The sequence below is a fragment of the Canis lupus genome, chromosome 2, assembly GCF_003254725.2.
Source record: "Canis lupus dingo isolate Sandy chromosome 2, ASM325472v2, whole genome shotgun sequence".
NCBI lineage: Eukaryota > Metazoa > Chordata > Mammalia > Carnivora > Canidae > Canis > Canis lupus.
Window position 1 is genome coordinate 82,982,543 of NC_064244.1, and position 14,144 is coordinate 82,996,686.

A 14,144-nucleotide genomic window follows, 5' to 3' on the forward strand; every position below is an offset into this window, starting at 1 on the left:
CTATACTAAGTCTTTCTGCAGGGAGGATAGTCATTTTAACAGAAAAAAAGTTTCCGGGGATCCCTGGGTGGCTTAGCGGTTTGGCGCCTGCCTTTGGTCCAGGGTGTGATCCTGGAGTCCCGGGATCAAGTCCCACATCAGGCTCCAGGCATGGAGCCTGCTTCTCCCTCTGCCTGTGTCTCTGCCTCTCTCTCTCAGTCTGTGTCTCTCATGAATAAATAAATAAAATATTAAAAAAAAAAAAAAGTTTCCTTTTTTTTTTTTTTTTTAACCATCAGTAGCAAACGGGGGCCCCCACACGTGTTCGGCTTGGCTGGCTCTGGGTTTTTCTTGACAAGTGCGTGGGCCGCGTCCACGCCCCCCATCCCCCCATCCCCCATCCCTCCGTGGGACGTCGTCCCAGCAGCCGGGATGGGCGGTCCCCGCCGCGTCTCCGCCCCCCGCCCTCGGCCCCGCCCCCGGCCCCGCCCCCTCCGCGACCGAGCGTCGCAAAAGACCGGGCGGCGCTTGACGGCCGGCGTCGTTTGACGGCCGGCGGCAGCCGAAGAGGCGGAGGAGGCGGAGGAGGAGGAGGAGGAAGCCGCGCTGGCTGCTGCGGCGGCGGCGGCGGCGGCGGCGGCGGGGGGGGCCGAGGAGCGAGGCGCGGGCGGCCGGGCCGGGCCGGGGGGCTGGGCGGCGGGCCCGGCGGCCGCCCCCGCGCCGCGCTCGGCGGCCCGATGTGGCTGCAGCAGCGGCTGAAGGGGCTGCCGGGGCTGCTGTCGAGCAGCTGGGCCCGCCGCCTGCTCGGCCTGCTCGGCCTCTCGCTGCTGCTCCTGTGGCTCGCGGGCTCCGGGGCGCGGCGGGCGGCGGGCGGCCTGCACCTGCCGCCCTGGCCCCGCGGCGAGCCGGGCGCCGCCGAGCCCTCCGCCTGCCTGGAGGCGGCCACCCGCGGCTGGCGCGGCCTGCGGGAGCGCGGCGAGGCGGTGCCGCTGGGCCCCGGCGTGCCCGCCCTGGTGGCCAACGGCTTCCTGGCGCTGGACGCGGCCGCCAACCGGCTGTGGGTGACGCCCGGGGAGCGGGCGCCCGCCGTGGCGCCGGACTTCGTGCCCTTCGTGCAGCTGCGCCCGCTCGGCGCGCTCCCCGAGGCCGGCGAGGCGGTGCTGCTGCTGCGGGAAGGGCTGCTGCGCCGGGTGCGGTGCCTGCAGCTCGGGCCCTCGGGCCCCGGCCCCGCGGCCGCCGCGCCCGGGCCCGCCTCGGCCTCCGGCCTGGCGCCGGGGCCCGGCCGCGACTGCGTGCTGCTGCAGGAGGACTTCCTGGCGCACCGGGGCCGACCCCACGTCTACCTGCAGCGGATCCAGCTCAACAATCCCACCGAGCGCGTGGCCGCGCTGCAGACGGTGGGGCCCACTGTCGGCCCGGCCCCCAGAGCCTTCACCAGTACGCTGGAGAAGGTGGGAGACCATCAGTTCCTCCTCTACTCGGGCCGCTCCCCGCCTTTTCCCACGGGGCTGGTGCACCTGGTGGTGGTGGCCGCCAAGAAGCTGGTGAACCGGCTCCAAGTGGCGCCCAAGACGCAGCTGGACGAGACAGTGCTGTGGGTGGTGCATGTTTCAGGCCCCATTAACCCCCAGGTGCTCAAAAGCAAAGCAGCCAAGGAGCTCAAGGTGCTCCAGGATTTGGCACGAAAGGAAATGCTGGAGCTCTTGGAGATGCCAGCGGCCGAGCTGCTTCAGGACCACCAGCGCCTCTGGGCTCAGCTCTTCAGCCCAGGTGAGGCCTGGCCAGTTATCGGTCCACAGTCCACACCGTACACCAGGGCACACGGTCCCTCCCGGAGATGCCCCACTAAAGTCTGCAGAGGTGACACTGAACGGGAGCAGAGGGGTGCTGCACGGGGGCTTGCCCACTGACCCCGGGGGCTGACTCTCTGCTCCACCACTCAGCATCTGTGTGACCTTGGGCCACTTAACTGACCTCCACGGGCCTGTGTTCGATAACTACGGTAGCACTGAGCTCAGGGCTCTTGCGAGATTCTAATGAAAGGGCGACAGTAAAAGACAGGTCTTACTGGTTTGTTCTTGTAGATGAGGCCCGATTTGGAGGGTGGTTTTCGGGGTCAGCTTTAATTATTATTTTTAAGTTTATTTATTTATTCACGAGAGACACAGGCAGAGGGAGATGCAGGGCTCTTCCGGGGAGCCCGATGCGGGACTCGATCCCGGGACCCTGGGGTCACGCCCTCAGCCAAAGGCAGAGGCCGTACCACTGAGCCTCCCAGGTGTCCCTCGGAGTCGGTTTTTAAAGGATAAATCAACAGGTAGAGAGAGGCCTGGGCATCCCCACATCCGTTCCTCAGTTACCCCAGTCTGGCTGGTGACAGGCAGGGGTTTTTTTTCTTTCTTTCTTTCCTTTTTTTTTTTTTTTTTTTAAGTGACCTCTGTGCCCAACGTGGGACTTGAAGTCACAACCCCGAGATCAAGAGTCACGTGCCCCGGGCACTGACTGAAGGGAGCCCTGGCTAGTGTGGTTGTGCCTTTTTACTGAGAGGGAATGGAACCTTTTCTTCAGCAGGTTGGAATGGACAGGTCGAGTGACAGCTTGTTTCCCCCGTTGGCCATCGAAGTAGAGGAAATTCTATTCTAGATGAGAGATTTCGGTTTCCGGGGTGCTTGTTGTCTACATCCTTATGTGTAGTTGCTCAGAGTGTGTCTAAGTCGCTCAGCGCGTGTATAGGTTGGGTCTTGCCAGGGACTGTCCTCCCCGTACGAGGGATGCAGGAGTGAATAGAGCCGAGCTCCTGTTCTCATGGTGCTTGCTTAAGTTCTGGATGGGAGGAAGACGATACTAGAAAAGTGAAAATCTGGATGAATCCGCAAGATAACTTTTTAGAATAAAAAGTCATTTAAAGTGAGAAGTATGCGTTTGAGCGTGAGGGGTGGGGGGAAGAGTGGGGTGGGGCCTCTGTTTAGCTGCAGGGGTCAGGGAGGCCTCTCCGAGGAGGAGGCACTTAGCCAAGACCTAAAGAGCAAGAAACCGGCCAAGTAATGATCCGGAGGGAGCCAGCAGGTCGGCGGCCTTAAGGCAGGAGCACGTTTGGTTGAGGCCGGTGTGGCTGGCAGGCTGCAAACGAGGGACGGGTGCTGACAGCCCGATGCTGAAGGGTCTTGCAGGCCTTGGTGAAGATGGTGCATCTGACTCTATGTGAGGTGGAAGGCAGAGCAGAGACGCTCCCGCACGTACATTTTTAGACGATCCCCCTGGCTGCTCTGTGCGGAGTGTAGACTAGAAGGGGACCAAAGTGGGGCCCGGCGACCAGATAGGGTTTTGTGGGAGTCCAGGTGAAAGCGGGGGAGGGGGGACCAGAGCTGTGGCCGCAGAGACGAAAGTGGATGGATGGCATCTGGTACTTTCGGAGGTGGCGCCGGCAGGACTGTGGGTGGACTGGCTGTGGGGCGTGAGCACTTGACGGTGACGCCTGACTGCGGGGAGGGCTTGAGCAGGTGTCTGGAGATCATCTGAGGGGGGGGTTGGTTCGGGCCTGCAAGAATTCAAACCACGTCAGGTTCAGAATGCCTGTCGCGCGTCCTGGGGGAGACAGCAAACGGGCGGTTAGCTGTTGGCGTCTAGGATTCGTGCAGATTCGGGAGATCAAGTGTTCAGATGTTACCTGAAGCTCCAAGGCCTGGAGACGAGATGCTAGCAGGGGGCCGGCCGAGAGGGCCCGGGTGCTGCCCACAGGGGCCTCAGGCTCAGAGGGTCCGGTTGGCCGTGCGAGGGCGCCGGGCAGAAGGACTTTCTCCCCGACTCAGGGAGCTCTTCATGTCGTGACCTCAGCCCCCTGGCCACGCCGTTCCCCCCTAACGTGCAACCTTTGTGGCGTTAACAGGTGTGGAAATGAAGAAGATCACGGACGCCCACACGCCGTCAGGCCTGACCGTGAACCTGACGCTGTACTACATGCTCTCCTGCTCGCCAGCCCCACTGCTCAGCCCCAGCCTGAGCCACAGGGAGCGCGACCAGATGGAGTCGACGCTGAACTACGAAGACCACTGCTTCAGTGGCCACGCCACCATGCACGCCGAGAACCTCTGGCCCGGCCGGCTGGCCTCCGTCCCGCAGATCCTGCAGCTCTCCGACCTGTGGAAGCTGACCCTGCAGAAGCGCGGCTGCAAGGGGCTGGTGAGGGTCGGCGCCCCAGGCATCCTGCAGGGCATGGTGCTCAGCTTCGGGGGACTGCAGTTCACCGAGAACCACCTCCAGTTCCAGGCCGACCCTGACGTGCTGCACAACAGCTACGCCTTGCACGGCATCCGCTACAAGAATGATCACATCAACCTGGCCGTGCTCGCGGACCCCGAGGGCAAGCCATACCTGCACGTGTCCGTGGAGTCGCGCGGCCAGCCCGTCAAGATCTACGCCTGTGAGGCGGGCTGCCTGGAGGAGCCCGTGGAGCTGACCTCGGTGCCCCAGGGCCACACCTTCCCGGTCATGGTGACGCAGCCCATCACGCCGCTGCTCTACATCTCCACCGACCTCACGCACCTGCAGGACCTGCGCCACACGCTGCACCTCAAGGCCATCTTGGCCCACGATGAGCATATGGCCCAGCAGGACCCTGGGCTGCCCTTCCTCTTCTGGTTCAGCGTGGCCTCCCTCATCACCCTCTTCCACCTCTTCCTCTTCAAGCTCATCTACAACGAGTACTGTGGGCCTGGGGCCAAGCCCCTCTTCAGGAGTAAGGTATAAAGCCCCAATGTGTTCAGAGCCCCAGGCCCGTGCGGGGGAGGGTGCCCCTCTCAGCCAGAACCCTCCGCCCGCAGCGCAGAGAGGTGTGAGTGTGTTTAGAGAGGATGTCAGAGCGTGACTCCTCGGAGGAGACCAGAGGAGGGGACAGTGGCAGGAATCAGGTGTGGGCAGCTGAGTGCTGGCCTTCCAGGGGCGTGGGCAGTGCCCTCCCTGCCCCAGTAAACCTCAGCCTTTACAAATAATTGCACAAGACCCCTAGGCTGACCTGAGCCTCTACGGAAGCTGCAAGGGGGACCCCTGTCCTCACCCGGGAGGGCCGGTTCACTGCCCCTCGCTGTGGGCCAGTGCAGGGGGTCATCTTGTGAGCACATATTGTTTCCTGATGCATGTTTGTCCCCAGGAAGCCATGACTTTGAGCATGGTCACTGTGGGACTGTCACCGGAATGCGTCCTGGGCATCAGGCTCAGCCTGGGGAGCCCGCCTGGCCCGCCCTGCCATCAGCCCTCCCTGCTTGCTCACTACCAGGATTGCCTGGGAGAGGGAACAGAAGGGGGCCTGTTACTGGCAGTCACGGGCGAGAGTCCTTCAGAGGCAGCTGGCTTGCTGCCCTTGCTGCCCTTGCTGCCCTTGCTGCCCTCTCCTCTTGTCGGGCTGCTGCGAGGAGCGGTGTGTCAGCGTTCGGTCTGTGCGCTCCGCGGCTAAGGGGCCTGGGCCCACTCGGGAGAAGCGCCTCGTCACCTCCGCCGAGAGCTGCGTGCCTTCGGGCTTCTGGCCGGGGGCAGTGAGCCCAGAGCCGTGGGAGGAGGGTGGGCAGCAGGTCTGAGCTCCGAGCTGGAGGAACAAACGGAAAGTCAGATGAGCAAGAAATCTTCCCAGGCTGTAAGAGCAGGTGCTAAATTTGCATCGCGTGGGTCCAACGGCCCCTGTGAAGTAGGCAGGCTGCTTCTCCCCGCGGCTCGGGGGGGCTCCTCTGCTCTTCCTCTAGCATCTGCCCATCTGCCCTGGTTCCCTGCCGAGTTCCGAGGACAAGCCCAGCCCCTCATTTTGGGGTGCTACCCGTGTCCCTCAGTTTCCCCCTGCCGAGCTGGGCCACCGCAGGGCAGGGCTCAGTGACCCTGCGGCAGGTGTGGAGGTGTCCAGGCTGCTGACCCCGCGGCGCTGTAGCACATCCCAGGCCAGGAGCCGGGTCAGAGCCTGGGCAGGGTGCCCCCAGGTCAGCTCCGTCACCTGCTTCCCTTGACAGTGCTGTGGCTTCCACGAGGTCGTGAAGAATAACAGCTTGTTTTGTTATTTGAACAGGAGGATCCCAGTGTCTGAGCGCACCAACGGTCCCGCTTTCAGCCCCGTCTGCACAAGACACCCAGCACTGAAAGTCCTGCTGCACGAACAAGGGATCCTTTGAAAGCACCCACCCTTTTGTGCCTTGTCGGGGACACCAGTGACGCAGAGCGCGTGTGGATGTTTAGGAGTCGGCATCGGGGAGCGGGAGGGGAGGGCCAGTGGACTTTTTGTAAAGCTTTCGACTCAATAAAATGAACCTAGATGGAAAATACTTGAAATTGAACTCACTCCTTCTGCTTCCCTTCCCTTCTTTCTTCTGTCCCAGGAAATAGACCCACTTTTGAAGAGATTTGTCTAGGAAAAATTGTGTTCTATTCCTAATTTAATGTGTTCTTTCTCGACTGAGTTTTTAATTTATTGTTGTTGAGGTTTTGCCGGATGGCTTTCGCATCCACTTTAGACTGAACCGTGGAGGTGACTTGGGGCCTTCGCCGCCCTGCCTGGGTGGAGGGCGCGGGTCTCGGGTCATCCCCGGGTTCCCACATTGTCTCTTTCTTATCATGAGCCTGTGGAGATCTGTGCTTTTGTACTTCTGGGCTTCCGGGGGCGGTATTTAACTTTCTAGTGATTGATGATTGTTGGGTTTTGAAATACCAAAGCTTTTTTGTTCTGTTTTTAAATAAATCTCTTTCAAACTTCCATGACCGGTTTGTGTGTGGTTGAAACCCGGAGACAGCGGATCTTCCTCCCTCACCAGGCTTCTGGGCAGTGCCTGGAGCAGAAGAGCCAGCCACCTGGCTCTGCTGTGGTGAGGGACCGCTTCCCCACGCCTGACCCTCCTCCACCGAAGACAGAGGCTACTGCCTCTCTGCTCCCTGGGGGCGGGCGGGGGGGTTCACGGGCTCGCCGGGCCCTGCGGGCAGGTTGAGGAGCTTCAGCCTCTGCCCCCACCTGCCCCGGGTGCCCCCCATTTGCCTGCCCTGGGTGTCAGCTGGAAAACACTGCCAGTTGCTTGCTGAAATCAAGATCTGCTGACCCTGTGCTCATGGGAGGAGGATGGAGCCCGGAGGACTGTGGGAGGCCGCGGTCACCATGTCGTGGGTGCTGCAGCCCGACTCCCCGGGCAGCCTGGGCTGCTTGCCACCCGCTGATGGTGGCCCACAGCAGCCCGGCAGCCCCGGCTCCACATGCCTTCCCCTCTGCTCCAAGAGTGCAGAGCTCAGAGGTGCCTTCCTGGTCCAGCCCTGAGTCGTTGGTGGCTCTACCTGTTTGGGAAGCAGGAACCCCGTGGGGTGCAGCAGGGTGTGGTTTAGGGTGCGGTGTGTGCTGCAGCTGTTACATTAGACTGGAAGCTGCTTGACAAGAGCCACACCCGATAGTCCCACCCCCCTGTTTAGCTCGGAACCAGTGAACGGTAAAAGTACACCCGTGTCACCACTGCTGAGAAATGCCGGCTGAACCCCTAGAAGCTCCATCAACACCTGTGACTTACAGGACCAAGTGCTCCCCACGTGCTGGGGCCCGCACATGTACGGTGACATCCCAGTGGTTTGGGACAGAGGCAGCCAACTGGGGCGGTGAGGCAGCTCCACCCCGCCCCCCCCAGCATCCCCTCCTGGCAGGGGAGGGGTTGAAGCGTCCTTTGCTCCTCTTGGTGATGGCATCAGCAGCGCACCCCGAGAGTGAGCCCCAAGAACGACAGGGGTCTGCCGGGAGCCTGGGCAGCGTCTCCAGCTGGGCCACCGGCACGGGGAGGGAACGCAGCTCAGCGAGGCCGCCCCGGGAGGGATGCACAGAGGCTTCCCCAGTTGCCTTCCTAGGGCTGGGACCCGGTGTGGGACGCTTGGCGTCGTGCTGCCCGCACTTCCAGCAGCTGGGACGCGGTGGGGCGCGATGTGCACCGGCCCTGCGGGTTTGCGGGCCCTCGGGAGCTTCCCAGGTGTCCCCCCACCCCCGAACCCGGGCCCCATTCGCAGAGGGCGGGGCGGGGGTGAGAACGAGGTGGGCCGCTCTGGGTTGGGGGGGGCAGAAGGATTTAGAGGGGGTGGCTCGGCCGTCAGCTCGTCAGCTCGGGTCATGATGCCTGCAGCGGGCTCCCCGCTCAGGGGCGAGTGGGCTTCTCCCTCTGCCCTGCGCCTCCTCTTGTGATCTCTCTCTCTCTCTCTCAAATAAATTAATGAAATCTTATAAAAGGTACTTTTTTAGGGGCACCTCCCTGCGCGCTGGTCTCGGGCAGGGAGAGGCCTTACCTGGGTTCAACGCTCCGTCCCCATCCCCATCGCCGCCGCGTCCTTGGAGCAGCCTCTGGGAGCAGGAAAGGCGCTCGGGTCCCACATCCAGGGGCAGGGTGGCGCTGAGGAGGCGACGGCCCGGCCAGCTCACAGGTCGCGGGTGGCCACGGTCAGGGGCGGTCACGTCCCCTCCAGGCCGCCTCACCCAGCGCCCCCAGCACCTCCGCCTCCAGCAGGGCTGCAGGCGGCCTCTGCGGGGCCGTCCACAGCGCCCTCTCCGCCCTCTCGGCTTCTCTCACCCCCGGGAGCCGCTCGCGTGCGCGGCCTCCAGACCCACGGAGGCTAACGCTTGGGGAGCCCTTCTCGCGGGAGACGGAGCCGTGGACACGCGCTTCCCTCTGTTCCCAAGGCTCCAGGGCGCGATCTGGGCAGGCCCGGGCCCTGTCGCGGTGGGGGGCTCCGCACTCACCCTGCCCCGGGTTTCCTCTGTTCCTTTTGCTCTGCCTCAGTCACCCTCGCCTGGGCCCCTGCGGCCTCTTCCCGAATAGGCCGCCCGCACCAAGCCCCTGCCTCAGACCAGGACGCGAACCGGGAGACCCACAGCTGCCCTGGAGGATTTTTCCAAAAGGGAGGTGGACTCTCCCAAGGGCATTGTTCATGGGTGGAATGTGTCCCCCCAAAGTCACATATGGTGGTGCTTAGAGGGGGCCCTGTGGGAGGTGACGAGGCCGTGAGGCTGGGGTCCTCCCAAATGGGATTAGTGCCCTAATTAGAGGGACCCCAGTGAGCACCCTTGTCCTCTCCCGCGTGGGAGATGAGGCCACAACGGGCGTCTGTAACCCAGAGGGCAGGTGCTTCTCGGGCTTCCAGCCCCCAGAAGTGTGGGAAACCCCTTCCTGTGCCTCCTAAGCCCCCAGGCCCCGGCACCCTGTTGCAGGAGCCCGAATGGACTCAGATATCCAGGCATATTCTTGCAGTGGGGCAGTGGAGGCGCAAACACACCCAGACACAGGGATTCACGGGATCGTAGATGAAGGAGAAACCCTGTGGCTTTTCTTGCTCAGGAATCTGTAATCACACTTCAAGGGACCATGGGCCCCAGAATGGCCAACTGTATGGATTTTTTTTTTTCTCTTTCATGAGAGGTTCCAGAGCTTTCTTCAGATCCTCAAAGGATGTTTGAGATGAAAATGAACAAAATAACTTGCACTCCGGGGTTTTGTTTTTACCCTCCCCCCACCCACCCCGGGGAAGTGACAGTGACCTGAGTTTTTGTTTTTTTTTAAAGATTGTTTTTATTTATTCATGAGAGACGCACAGAGAGAGAGAGAGGCAGAGACCCAGGCAGAGGGAGAAGCAGGCTCCCTGTGGGGACCCCGATGTGGAACTTGATCCCAGGACCCCAGGGCCACGCCCTGGGCTGAAGGCAGGTGCTCAACCACTGAGCCCCCTGGACATCCCTCTTCTGAGCCTCTGAAGCCTGGTTTGGGGTCTGCAATTGGGTGGCTCACACTTGTGGGGCAGATGCGTTCCCTGCAGAAAGGAGGCTCACGGAGGGCGGGCTCATCACCACCACCTGACACTGGCTGAGCAAACAGCTTCCCCCTAAGCCAGCCACCTGGCTTGTGGTCTGATGCTCCTGGTTCCTCTGGACTTTGCCCGATGGAAGCTTCGGATAAATCACTCGATTCGGTAAATATTCATTGTGAACCTTCTAGCAGGCTCTGCGTCTGGCCCGTGGGTGGCAAAGGGGGAAAGATTACATTTGATGAACATGTAGGGTGTGTTTGGCACTTAAGTTTTGCAAAGGCGGTGGCTGGACAGCCAGAAACTAAATGTTCAAGGAATGTTTGTTGAATTACATTTGTATGCATTATATCTTTTAATCCTGGTGTTTGGGGTTGCAAGTGACAAGAAACCATAATTATGACCTCCTCAGAGCTGAGCTTGGGCTCAATCTCCAACCCCTGAACAGAGACTAGCAGAAGAGAGGTGGATTCCGAAGGATATTTGGGGGACTCTTATCAGGAAGGAGGAGGAGGGGTGCCTCAGTCACTTAAGAGGCTGCCTTCAGCTCAGGTCATGATCCTGGGGTCCTGGGATCGAGCCCTAGGTCATGATCACGGGGTCCTGGGGTCCATCTACCTGCCCAGGGGGAGCTTGCCTCTCCCTGATGCCCTCCCTCCCCACTCATATTCTCTCTCTCAAACAAATAAATAAAATCTTAAAAAAAAAAAAAAAAGGAGGAGGAATAGATGTTTGGCAGCAAAGCACAAGTGTCCAGGGTACCCTGTAGGGTAAGTTTCATTCCCATTTTGCAGATGAGGCAAGTGAGGCTCAGACCATAAGGCACTAAGCCCTGGAAAGGGGAGAACAGCACCGATACAGTCCTCGACCTCGGGGAATACACACTCTGGAGTGGAGACAGCTACGGAGTGACACAGCTGTGCTGCGGTCAGAGAGCGGGGGCGAGGGGCTGCCCCACTGAACCCCTCTGGACGGTCAGGGACGGCTCCCTGGAGGAAGCTGCAAGCTGCAAGAGGGACCTGAGGGATAACGGGCGTCCACCAGGCGAAGGCGCTGGAGAGGACTGTCCAGGCAGGGGGCCGAGCGTGAGTGTACAGAGGTGCGGATGCGTGGGGCTGCAAGGGGACAGGAACACTTCCGTTTGTCCAGAGTGTAGAGTCCTCAAAAGGAACAAAGTGGGCGGGGGCACTCGGGGGGCTCAGCGGTTCAGCACCTGCCTTGGGCTCAGGGCGTGACCCCAGGGTCCTGGGATCGAGTCCCACGTTGGGCTCCCCGCAGGGAGCCTGCTTCTCCCTCTGCCTGTGTCTCTGCCTCTCTCTCTCTCTCATGAATAAATAAATAAAATCACAGACACAAAGGAATAAAATGGGTGAAAAGGTTAGAAAATTGGGGTTTATGGATCCATATCTTCAACTTCTCAAGGCAAGAGGTGGGTAGGCTCGACTCTAACTCACGGCAATGACCACATCACAGGTGACAATTCCACCCATGGACATAGCATGTCCTCTCCCCTCATCACTGTTATAATTTTAAGCCAATCTTTACAGCCTCCCCCCAAACCAAGGCAGGACAGCTTATCACCCTACTTTACAAAAGTAGAAACTGAGACCTGGTGCAACAGCGTGACTTGCCAAAGGTCAGGGGGAGAGGTCCCTAAGGCCTTGCAGGATCGACGCTCTCCCGTTGACAGGTCTGCTCCCAGGTAAACCATAGCTCCTGGATGGATGCCCAAGCGCCACCGGCATCAGGACCACTCTGTGGGTGTCGTGAGAGATGACAAAACAGGGTGGGATGCTCCGGAGAAAGGGCGTGGATTCTCTCAAAATAAAACTTAATGAAAAGGTAACTACCTAAACAGCATTTCTGGGGAAGGGAGCAGGATATAAAAGAGTCAGCAGTGGGCCGGGAGTTAGGGGACCTGGTTCCATTTCCAGCTTGGTCACTATCATCGTGCAACCTCCAACAAGTGACCTGGGTGTTTATGCGCCAGGTTCCCACCTGTAAAACGGGTCTAATAGCACCTTCCAACTTCATAAGATGGTCGGGAAGTCCCACTAAGTAAATAACCGGGTGTGAGTGTGCTTGATAAACTCCAGACTTTCTACCCACACACGGGATGGTTTGTATTGGACACTTGGAGGCCAAGGCACGCAGGCCAGAACTGCTGAACCCGGGTCCACAGACAGGACGCAGAGGGGCTGCAGACGTGGATCAGAAACCTCTCTTTATTTTCACTAAAGCTCTAACTGGAATGTAGCATCTCCTCCCCATGATTAACTGTGGCATTTATGTCATCGTCACGAATAGAAATCCCAGTGTTCATGACCCGTTACGGGTGTGCACAGATCGTGAAATGCTGCTCGTGTGCATCACGACTCTGAAAGTATGGCAGCCATTAGACGAGCCATTTGAGCCTAATATTTAATCGATTCATGAAGAAGCACACGTCACCATCGCAAATTTGTAAAAATTTATTTTTAAAAATATATTAGGGGGCAGCCCTGGTGGCTCAGCGGTTTAGCGCCGCCTTCAGCCAGGGTCCTGGGATCAAGCCTCGCATTGGGCTCCCTGCTCAATGGGGAGTCTGCTTCTCCCTCTGTCCCCGCTCGTGCTCTCTCATACTCACTCTCTCTCTTAAATAATAAAAAAATATTAATATATATATATATATATATAGTTAGGGGTGCCCTGCTGGCTGGCTCAGTTGGTGGAGCATGTGACTCTTCTTTTGAGATTTTATTTATGTATTCATGAGAGACACACAGAGAGAGGCAGAGACACAGGCAGAGGGAGAAGCAGGCTCCCTGCAGGGACACCAGTGGGGACTCCATCCCAGGTCTCCAGGCCCAGGCCCTGGGCTTAAGGCGGTGCTAAACCACTGAGCCACCCAGTTGTCCCAATAAATAAATCTTTAAAAAGATGGGCGGGGGGGAGGACATCAGCAGAAGGGTTATCCCACAGCCACAAGCAAGGGAGAGCTGGCCCGGGAGGTGGGGAGCCACGAGGAGGGCACCTCGGCCGGTCTCGCTGGTGCAAACTCTGCTAGTTTTCTTCCCAGGTGTCCACTCCCTTCCCCCTGCGGCCTCGCCCCATGAGCAGGGGCCCTGGGCTGCTCCGGGGAAAGACTACATTTGCCCGCCTACCCCCCACCCCCCACCTAGGCCGCCGGCAAAGCTGGGTTCTGGCCAGTGGGATCGGTTAAAACCAAACCAAAAAAACAAACAAAAAACAAAAACAAAAATTAACTTCTTGAGTTTGATCAAGTCCATCCTAACCATCACTAAGTCTTTTTTTTTTTTTTTTTCACTAAGTCTTTCTCATTCCGATTTTTCACAAACGATCCAACTCTGGTTTTACTTTATTTTATTTTATTTATTTATTTTATTTTATTTTATTTTATTTTTAGATTTTATTTATTCATTCATGAGAGACACAGAGAGAGAGAGAGAGGCAGAGACACAGGCAGAGGGAGAAGCAGGCTCCATGCAGCCTGACGTGGGACTCGATCTGGGGCCCCCAGGACCACACCCTGGGCCAAAGGGAGCGCTAAACCGCTGAGCCACCCAGGCGTCCCAACTCTGGTTTTATTAAATCTATTTATTCAAAAAAAATAAATTTATTTATTTATTTATCCATTCATTCATTCATTTTTTTTTTTTCCGACTCTGGTTTTAGTTACCTTACCAGGAAAACCAAACCAACAGCAATACTTATCAACATGTCGTAGCAAACGCAGCCAATTAGGCTTCAGTTGTCTGAAGTTGCTTTTTAAAAGCTTACAGTTAAACGCAACGCTTAGAGCCAGGATCAGAATGGAAAGATGCGTGCGAGTTAGATACGCCCTGGTCACTTTATTTAAAAAAAAAAAAAAAAGTTTATCCAAAATCTGGGCAAAACCAGGGTGACTGGACGCTCTCTGTTGAACAAACACGTGCGCAGGGCCCGCGCGGTGCCAGGGAGCAGGGGCAGGTCACATTAAAGACCGAGGAGCCCAGGGTCTCGAACCCAGGACCCAGGTTTCCACGCCGCGAACACTCTGAGAGCGAGGCCCTAGCTCCCTATCTCAGCTGCGACCTGCTCCGGAGGCCGGGGGGGGGGGGGGGGGGGCGGGGGTCAGCTCCGGGGGCTCCTTGAGGACCCCCCCTTCCACGCTGCCCGGTGCCAGGTCCCGCCCGGGTCTCTATCGGAGCAAAGCTCCCTCCGCAGGTGCGCCCGAGGGAACGTGGTGCAGGTGCGCGGAGAGGAAGCCGTGGTTAGAGACGGGGCCAGCTGGGCGTGCTGACGTCACGGGGGAAGCCGAGAGTTAGAGCACGAGCAGCCGCAAATCCTCAACGTAACGCGCCGGGTGACGCTCGAGTCTATCTTTAAACGTCATTAGT

General features: G+C 58.9%; 1 protein-coding gene across 1 annotated transcript; it reads left to right on the forward strand.

The window, feature by feature from the left end:
• The first annotated feature begins 701 nt into the window (after positions 1 to 701).
• Positions 702 to 6,706, forward strand: KIAA2013 (KIAA2013 ortholog). The gene is made up of 3 exons (XM_025477213.3): positions 702 to 1,749; positions 3,866 to 4,719; positions 6,026 to 6,706. Exons 1-3 carry the CDS (start codon positions 717 to 719, stop codon positions 6,041 to 6,043), a joined length of 1,905 nt encoding a protein of 634 aa, XP_025332998.1. The 5' UTR covers positions 702 to 716; the 3' UTR covers positions 6,044 to 6,706.
• Positions 6,707 to 14,144: the final 7,438 nt, after the last annotated feature.

Bases quoted from the DNA above. Each gene is read 5' to 3' on its own strand.
- KIAA2013 (XM_025477213.3), top strand. From the start codon at position 717: ATGTGGCTGCAGCAGCGGCTGAAGGGGCTGCCGGGGCTGCTGTCGAGC. The intron at 1,750-3,865 runs GTGAGGCCTGGC...TGGCGTTAACAG, and splicing joins GGCTCAGCTCTTCAGCCCAG to GTGTGGAAATGAAGAAGATC.